At 34.2% G+C, this 9,381-nt stretch overlaps 1 protein-coding gene across 2 annotated transcripts in view; it reads right to left on the bottom strand.

The window, feature by feature from the left end:
- Positions 1–382: 382 nt before the first annotated feature.
- LOC114273104 (uncharacterized) overlaps positions 383–9,381 on the bottom strand; it is a 29,060-nt gene continuing 20,061 nt past the window's right edge. Inside the window, exons 2-9 of one of the 2 annotated variants that reach the window (XM_082892348.1) lie at positions 8,544–8,915; positions 8,323–8,473; positions 7,606–7,946; positions 7,380–7,530; positions 6,193–6,503; positions 5,966–6,116; positions 1,982–2,319; positions 383–1,354 (exon numbers count right to left, since the gene is read on the bottom strand). In XM_082892348.1, the coding sequence (XP_082748474.1) occupies positions 839–1,354; positions 1,982–2,319; positions 5,966–6,116; positions 6,193–6,503; positions 7,380–7,530; positions 7,606–7,946; positions 8,323–8,473; positions 8,544–8,876 (2,292 nt within the window). In that variant the 5' untranslated portion in view covers positions 8,877–8,915 and the 3' untranslated portion in view covers positions 383–838. The remainder of the gene's footprint in view (positions 1,355–1,981; positions 2,320–5,965; positions 6,117–6,192; positions 6,504–7,379; positions 7,531–7,605; positions 7,947–8,322; positions 8,474–8,543; positions 8,916–9,381) is intronic. The other variant, XM_082892349.1, reaches the window with a different exon arrangement.

Below are 9,381 nucleotides of genomic sequence, written 5' to 3'. Positions count from 1 at the left end.
AAGTGTTGCAAATCAAACATTGTGTAAGGGAGGCAAAGATGATAACGGATGCTATTCGGAGATGATGTTGGATGCAGATTAGGGTTTGGAAAATTAAGCGTAAAGAGAAGAGAAAGATTAGGGATGAGATTATTTTTTGAATTATTTAAGGGTGCAAAGAGAAGAAATAGAAATTTTAAAATTTTTGAATGAGTGAAAAGAAAAAAGGTGCAAGGTGAAAATTAGAAACTCCCCAATTGCCAACCCTGTTACATGGCACAAGTTTTGTAAATGCAATCAAACAAAAACAAGACATTTCTAAACAATTCAACCTTTTTATACAACAGTTGGAAAAGATTCAATCAAACATACTCTCACAATCATGCTCAGAGAACACAAAATATAAAGGTATAACAACTATAAATATAGACACATTTACACAAGATAAATAGAAACAATAACAATACTGTAATTTTTCCACAAATCACTCCAACACACTACAGTTCTCACTCTAGAAAGAATAGGATTTTAATTAAAATAGTTCAAGAAGACCATAACTTGGCTCTGGATATGGTTTGGGATCAAAGGAATGAGCGATGACCCATGTTTTGAACTCTATTTTACTTTACTTAGAGAGAGAGAGAGAGTTGCATCAACACTAGAATAATGGCTCAAGAACAATTTCTTGCAAGCCAAACCTGCTCAAAATTTTGTAGGGAATATTAATATGAACAAGGTAAAAAACCCAAAAGCTATGTTGCCAAACTTGCTAAAACGAACCACTAACCTAAACTATCAAAACTCTTCAAAGTAAATCAACATTTCAGAACATACCACACTTGAACAATGGCATAGGCCACTAGCGGCCAAGCTTCCTAAGTAACCATCTTTTCCGAAGGTTGACATCCAAAGCCAAAAATGTCTTTGCTTTCCTCTCATCCTCCAAAAGGTCACAACCATCCAACAGTAGCTCATCATCAATATCCGATATTGATTGAAGTGCATCAATGGCGTTTGCTATTGAGTCATAGCTCTTTTCCTGCTTTTTAACCAACCTTGTTACTACACTGGTGGTATCGGTACAAGGCTCTTGAATTTCTTCACCAGTTTTCTGCACTTTTCTAGATCGTCCTGAGACCGATGGCATTTTAGTTGGCCGTTTTTTCCCTCGATCAGAAGTGTCAACATCCAATAATGGAATCTGAATGCATCCAGAAACTTGATCCATTTCAATTTCTAGGGCATTATAGTCAATCTCTGTCCCCATATCTTGACAGCTTAATCCTCCATCCGCTATTCCGCTCCCAAAAAGTATACACAAGTCATTGTAATACCCCAAGGTTTTATTTTTGTAAGCAATTGCATCAGGGTGTTCCTGCAAAATATCATATTTCCGCTACAGTAATAAGTAACATCAATAATCAACTCAAAGTCAAAGTGGACATATCTCCGGAACAGACGGATACCAATATGTATAATCCAATAATAGTTGAATGGTAAATATAATTCGTTGCTTTGATTTTTAACTACATTATAGTGAAAAACTTTCATTAGTGGAGAACCAAATAAGATACAAATGGATAGCAGGAATTACGCCTTCAAACAAATTAGAACTGAAATAATCTCTATGCCAGCTTATGTTTTTGACTTTTTTGTGCTTTTTCTTAACTTGTTTTCAACTTAGAGTCAATATTTTTTTTTTAGATCCGTCATGACTAGATGAATATAAAAATGTTAAAAGAAAATTTTGAGTCAATTTTGAAAAAAGTTCACTAAAGATGAATAGCCCATATTATATATATATAAACTTACAGAAATTGGCTTATTTTCTTCTTTTTCTGAGTATTTTTATTTTCATAAAAAAATCACATTTTTTCTTAATTTTTAGGACAGTTTAGTCAAGGACTTAAAAAGTAGAAAAATTTAACATTATCTTAAAGAAAGTGCATTAAAGACAAAAATAAGCCGAACTAGAAAAGCCAAAAAAGCCAAAGAAATGCACCTTTATATAAGCTTCCCATTTATCATCATCAGCCACAACTATTTGCAGCCTTTTATCCCATGCAAATCCGCTTTGATTGAGAAAATTGTTGATGTCCTTGTAATGTTTCATCAAGCACGTGCACTGATTTTCTAATGCATATTTGTCACACTGGACACCAAACTTTTCATTCAATGATGCATTCATGTATGCCCAAGCTTGCTCATCGAATGTGTGATTGATGTTATCCCTTCTATGCACCAGCTCCAACATAACGTCAATAAAGTAACGATCCATTGACGGTGTCCAATCCATCACCGGATGTGCACTAGCAGGGAACTGGTCTTCCTTCCCATCACCTAGAAGTTGAGAAAAACCATTTATAGGAAGATCAAAAATTTAATAAATAAATAAAGGAAACCTTGCTTTAAACGTGCATGTATATCACAAAAAATGCAATTATGATTTGCTTCAAATAGAAATGAAAATGAATCTACACATGGATCAACATCCTTTCATTTGTATACCATTAAAAGTTTAAACGTTCCAGGATAAGTTATACAAGTCATTGGACAAGTATTGTGCTTTTGTGTGCTACAGAATAGTGCAATGGAGTAGATCACACGTAACCTAAGATTAATTTAAAAATATTAGGACACATTTGGATGTGTGTTGGACATAAGTCCAAGAGTTTCCTATAATTTTCTTAAATTTTTTAGACCTGCAAACACTTCATACATTTGGGAGATACATGACACATTAATCACATTATAAGTTTGCATAAAATAACTTGGGAGATTCAATGATAACAAAACAATGCATATTTATGCCTATTAACTACATGTTACATGGGCTTTTATAAATTTGTGAAGTACTCGTATCGGACACTTCACACTTGGGTAACAATAGGTGATACATGTCCAATATGCCTAATTGGTCATGCATCCAACAAGTATGCATGAGCCATCAAGTTTACTATATAACTACGCATAAGACTTGCATTTTCAATATAAACTGTATTTAAGTTTGTAAACATCAATTTATCCTTGAAACATAAAATTAGTGTTTAAGAAATATGAAATATAGTCATGTCCTGTTGTCTTTAACAAGAGAATTAAATGAATCCTACACTTTAAAAACATATCCATACCTAACCCCATATCCGAGTCCATGTAACAGCCTATTAATCTCTTGTGCTTCAAATTTAGATTCAATAAACTTGTTTTGTTAGCCTATTTAATCCAATATGACTTCCTTTTTTTTTTCCCTTTTTTTTTTTCCCCATTTGGGCATTGTCAAAATTGTATATAGGCCACAAACATCAAAAACTAAGCAAAAAGAAGCCACGTAAAATGCAAAACAAGGCTTAAAAATTAGATTAGTGGGATCACACTTGAATTGAGATTCCACAACCTAACAAGATCCAACTATCAGGATCGAAAGATCCTACCTATTAGGGATTTTCTACACAATCGGGATCAATTTTGGCCAAATGAATCATAAAATCGTTGGATCTGGATCAGGATTTTAACAACCATGATTTATATTGGTGATTAATTGATTTAGTAGTCTCATTTTAGTATTGTTAATTTATTATTTGTGATTTTTGGAGTAGTGTGGATGATGCTAGCCTTAGTGGAGTTCTAATAAAGTTGGGCACAAGGGAATCATTTAAAGAGTTTACAAAAGGCGTGGATGGTAGTGCCTATGTGCTTGATGTAGTGTGTTTGGAAATAAAAAAAAAAAAGGAATAGAAGCACTTTTGAAGATATAGGGACGGCCATTTATAGAATATCTTCAATTTCTTGTTTTCATTTTTGGCTTAAAGGGAATTTTCACGAGTCTTCCTTTCGTTTGATTCTTTGGTGTGATCCATTTTGCATAGTGGCTCTAGTTTTGTGTTTGGATTGATTTCTTGGTGTATATGTGTAGTTTCCATGGGTGACTCTTTTCTTGAATCTCTATAAATGTACATCCATACTTTATCTATCAAAAATAAAAAAATAGTTTCATTCATTGAAATTTTACTTTGACAGTCCTTGTTCTAGTAGAATCTAAAGAGAAATATGAATATATACATCTATAGATGAAATTATAGAAGTTTTTAGCTGCATTTTAGGGATTACATGATAGGATCCCAACCTAGTGATTCCTAAATTTCTTTGACAAGATTTAATTGTCTTGATCACAATCTGTCCCTAATTTCTGTACCAAAAAACATCATAATTTGATGAATCTACTGCTTTTCTTAAATATTTCTCTTTTCCAAGCATCAAAAACCGTAGGATAATATCTGTCTGAAATTGTAGCAATAAATGATCTTAATTCCAAGAAAATCACTTCCACTAAAACCAAGAATTTTTCAATCAATTTCATATTATACCTTTTATTACACCCTTAAAGCCCTTTTAACCCTATTTTTCCATTATTATTCTCCTGTCCTACATTAACTGCAGGATGCATTCTCCTTATTTCTTCAGGATTGTCAATGTCATATCAGGCAGTGCCAGTGCATACGAAGAATTTGGAAACAAATCAAGAATGAATTTGAAATATAGTCAATTTATGCAAGTTAGAAAAAATAAAAGTATAGGAAAAACAAGAGAAGGCATATGTTCACAGTCGAGGAATGTTTATAAAATCAAATGAGATTGGAACCATGCACAATATCCAATCGAATAGAAGCAAGGTTCTGAAAAGCGGTTACGGTCGCCGTAACGGTGGCGGTGGCGCGGTTGCGGTTGCGGGGTGTAAAGGCCGTAGTGTAACGGTTGCGGTAACCGGAACCGTGAATTTTTTTATTTTTCGCACAATTTGAAAAAAACTTACCGATACACAATTTTTTTTTCCATGATCATATTTATTGGATTTTAAAATAAATATTGATCAATTTTTATAAATTTTTAAGTTTGATTCAATATATTTCATATTTTTAAATCACTATAAACTGAGTTTTTTATATTTTATTTTAATAATTAATGACTTTATATTTTACAAAAAATAATCACTAACTATTATATATAAGATAAACAATGACAAAAGTAAGAGAATAAATAAAAGTCTAAATATATATATATATATATATTAATCAAGCCAAATAGATAATGACCACATTTATTATTATTATTATTTTCAAACAATATATAAATAAACACAAACAAACAAAATGTTTGAGTGATAATAGCTGAATAGAATAGCATAGGTCTTACAACTTCAACAAATCAATAACATGTTCTTCATCTTCCCTATTCTCTCTCTCTATCTCTTGTTCCTCCATCTTCCCTCTTCTCTCTCTATCTCTCTTTCCCCATTTTCAACTTTTTTTTTTTTGTATTTTTTTGTGTTTTTTTGAAAGACGCAATTCGGAACCGTTATGTAACGGTGCGTAACAGGCCGTTACGACCGTTACGGCACCGTTACAACCGCTATAGCAGCCGCTATGGCCGATACACCTGTGAATCTTAATCACACTGCAAAAGCGGCCGTAACGGGTGGCGGTAACTACCACAACCGTTACGTAACGGCGTTACGTAACGGTTGCGGCCGCTTTTTAAAACCTTGAATAGAAGAGATTGAACAATGACATGCATGAGATCAAGTTATGCATGTTCAAAAATAAATTCCCAGTAGAGAAGGAGTTACGTGAGAGGGGAAAAAATGCAAATCAATGAATTTTTGTACAAGATTCAAGAAGTACTACGGCACCAGCAATTAGACTTGAAAGGCAGGCTGCAAGTCCTAACTAAGATGTGTGTTTTACTAAAAACAATGTTCAAGCAAATTCTAAGTTTCTCATAAAATCACACAAATTGAAATTCATACTTGCTTTTATAGTAAACAGTATTCATCTTTGTCTTATACAAAGTTCATGTCTAAAAGTTGCACCTTTCCAGTTTTACAACAAAAAAAGAAACAAGTGCGCAGACACACAGAGAAAGAGTATTCTTTTCCCTGTCTATTATAGAATATTTGATCAACTTGTCACAACCAACAGATGGAACATACCTATCATCAGAAGAGGAACTTCACCGTCTGGGTCTACATTGCGAGCCAAACGGCTGTATTTTCCATCAGATGTGTCTTGTCCGTATATAATACACAATTTATGGTAACTTGGCACAGTTTTAACTCTGTATGATCGAGTATCAGGATGTGCCTGCATGAAAAACACTTATACATAAAACTTGGATATAAGCAGAATGACATAAATGAGTGAATAGAAAGAAGTTCACTGTGGTATAAGTATCCCAAACATGATCTTCAGCTGTCACCATTTCTCGTGTTTCATCCCAAGAAAACCCATTCTGCTCAAGAAGAACCTTAACATCATTGTACTGCCTCCTCAAATGTTTGTATCGATTCTTCAAGACATCTCTGTCATAATGAGATTTGAATTTGGCATTGAATGATGCAACCATGTCATTCCAAGCCTGGCTAATGAATGTCTGCCCAATTTTATTCCCTTTATGGACCTGGTCTAGCAACAAGTCAATGAGGCAACGGTCCATAGGTGGTGTCCAATATGTTCTTGAACGTTCACTACCTACAAAAACAACATCCTGTTTGTCAGACTAGCCCTTCTTTCATAGAAGATTTTAGGTTTACGAGGAAAAAGTACAGTAGTAAATCAATGATGACCTTTTGACACTGCATAACCATTCTTAGCTTCACAACTAAAATTTTGCAGCATTTATTAGCTCAACTGGGTTCGTATTATGCTTGTCGTGTTGCCAGATAGGTGAATCATGCAATAAGCCTCTCCCGACTCAACTATTTCTAGTTATCAATGTTTAACCCTGTTTAATATGGGCTACCCATGTATTGAGCTTAGTTTCTGACATGTTAACTCAGGGAACTGGAATGACTGCAAATTGTATTTGCAAAAGCAATTAAAAAAACGAATAGGAAAAAGAAGCACCTGAGGAGGGAGAAGGGGATGACTAACCTGCATTGAAAGGGAAACAAAGCACAAAGGGGAAAGCTGAAGAGTCTAGAAACACACAAAAAATGGAAGGAAGAGGGGTGGGTAAAATAGCACTAAAAGGACTCTTGGTCAAATGCCATTAGCTTAAGGAAAAAACCTAGTTCATCATCAACAATCAAAACCTGACAATTTCAAACACAACTCCCATTTACATGACAATTGCCTCAGGCAAGACCATTCCCATTACAATAAAATATCAAACAATAACCAAACCAAACACCCACATCTTCACTTGACCACAACTTCTCATGAACTTTACAAGAGATTGTTAGCCCCCTGATCAGAACCAAATCTGAAATTGTGACCATTCAACATCATGGAGTACTAGATAAATAAAAAGATAACCCGTACTATCACTAGCAGACACAAAATAATTACAACATTGTTTATGATAAATAATAAGTCCCAACTTGGTAATGGAAAATTCAAACACACCAGCCTTTATCCCTGAGGTATCATCTTCAAGCTCTTTATCCTGACGTGAATCACTCTGAATCCCATCGTTGATTGCATCTCCAAATATGAATCCCAAATCTTTATAATTTGGCAACATTCTGATTCTACATGATCGTGCATGTGGGTGTGCCTACATATATGTTAAGTAAGCGACATCAACAATGAAGAAAGGAACAAACAAGCTCTAGTTAAATAAGAAATATACCTTGACATAAGCATCCCAAACATCATCATCAGCTACTACCATTTCTTGCGACTCATCCCAGGAGAACCCATTTTGTTTAAGCAGAACTGTTACATCATTATAGTACTTCCACAGTTTCTTGTATCGATGTCTTAAAACCCTCTTACTATGTTGAGGACCAAATTTTGCATTGAACAAAGTTAGCATATCTGTCCATGCTTGTTTGTTGAATGTATTATCAAGCTTATTGCCACTCTCTTGTTGGTTCAGCATCAACTCAATGAAATATCGGTCCATGTCTGGATTCCAATCTGTCCTCAAACGCTCACTACTTGAAGGGGCCAGGCTACCAATTCCATCAGCTGAAGAATGAAATCATTGATAAATGTTGTAATTTTATCAGTAACATGTACAGTTCACTAACTATAGAACAAAGATATGAAACATCAGAAGAGAAGTCCGATTACATACAACAGCATTTCTTTCAGAAATTTACTGAAGTTCAAATTAGAATAAATTGTGAAGACTTCTCGATCAGTTCATAAATCAAAAGAAACGTAAGGTGATGCAAAGCTTTTAACTTCTTAATTATGCTTACTCCATATGGAAAGTATTGAATTGACAGGACTTAGCCTTTCAGAACAATAACACATTATAAACAATCAACAAGATATTTTTCCAAAGGCAACAACAAAGCCAAGTGTGGCCTACATCCATAACAGGAAAAAAGAAACACACCCAAATTCACTCCTTGGATGTCATCCTCAACATCTACATCATGACTTGAACGGCTGTATCTTCCATCAGCACTTGCATACCCATATATTACACATAAATCATTGAAGTTCAGAACTGCTTTAGTCTTGTAATGCCGTGCATCAGGGTGAACCTGCATGTAATTTAATATTAATTAAGAAGGATATAGAAAAATTTAGGATATGAAAGGAAAAGTGATGCACCTTGAGGTATGCATCCCAAACATAATCATCAGCTACCAACATTTGTCTACTTTCATCCCAAGAAAATCCGCTCTGCCCAAGAAGATTCTTTATGTCGTTGAATTGCTTCCACAAACTTGTATAACGACTTTTCAGGACATCTTTGTCATATTGAGAGGAAAATTTCACATTGAACACGGCAAGCATATCTGTCCATGCTTGCTTGTTGAATGTATGGCCAGTCCTATTCCCCCTATGCATATGATCTAGCATAAGATCAATAAAATAACGTTCCATTGTCGGTGTCCAGTATGTTCTAGAACGATCATTGCTTGTGGGAGTTTGGCTACCCATTATTTCTCTAGAACTTAAGAATATAATTCATTTATATAACTGCACAATAAAAATGTCACACAAGTCATCATTTAGCATGGTCAACAAAAAGTGGAAAAATAATCAGCAGGCAAACAACGTCAATCCAAAGAACTCTATTACTTAGATACAGTTGTGAATAGAAATAAAAATATAAAGATACCAGTTTTCCAATCTTCACACCACTGTAACTATAAGTTACTTGAAATTGATCAAATCCAAAATTGACTGATGAACAAACAATGCATATAAAGGTAAGGAGAGGAGAGGTTGGGGAGACAGAGAGAAAAACTCCTACAAATATTCAACTCTTATTCTTCTTCAAAGGCTACTTTTGTTTTACATCAATAGTCCTCTTTATAAGCTTCATAAGACTCCTAAAAAAAAGATTCATCTAAAACTAATCCTATCTAACATAGTAAACTAACACCTTTGTGAAAGATTCTTGTTCTTTTATTGATGCGCCAACTTGAGGACAAGTTCTTTC

The sequence above is a fragment of the Camellia sinensis genome, chromosome 10 (genome assembly GCF_055761805.1).
Source record: "Camellia sinensis isolate YWXY chromosome 10, ASM5576180v1, whole genome shotgun sequence".
Classification (NCBI taxonomy): Eukaryota; Viridiplantae; Streptophyta; class Magnoliopsida; order Ericales; family Theaceae; genus Camellia; species Camellia sinensis.
This window is presented reverse-complemented; position numbering and strand designations above follow the sequence as displayed.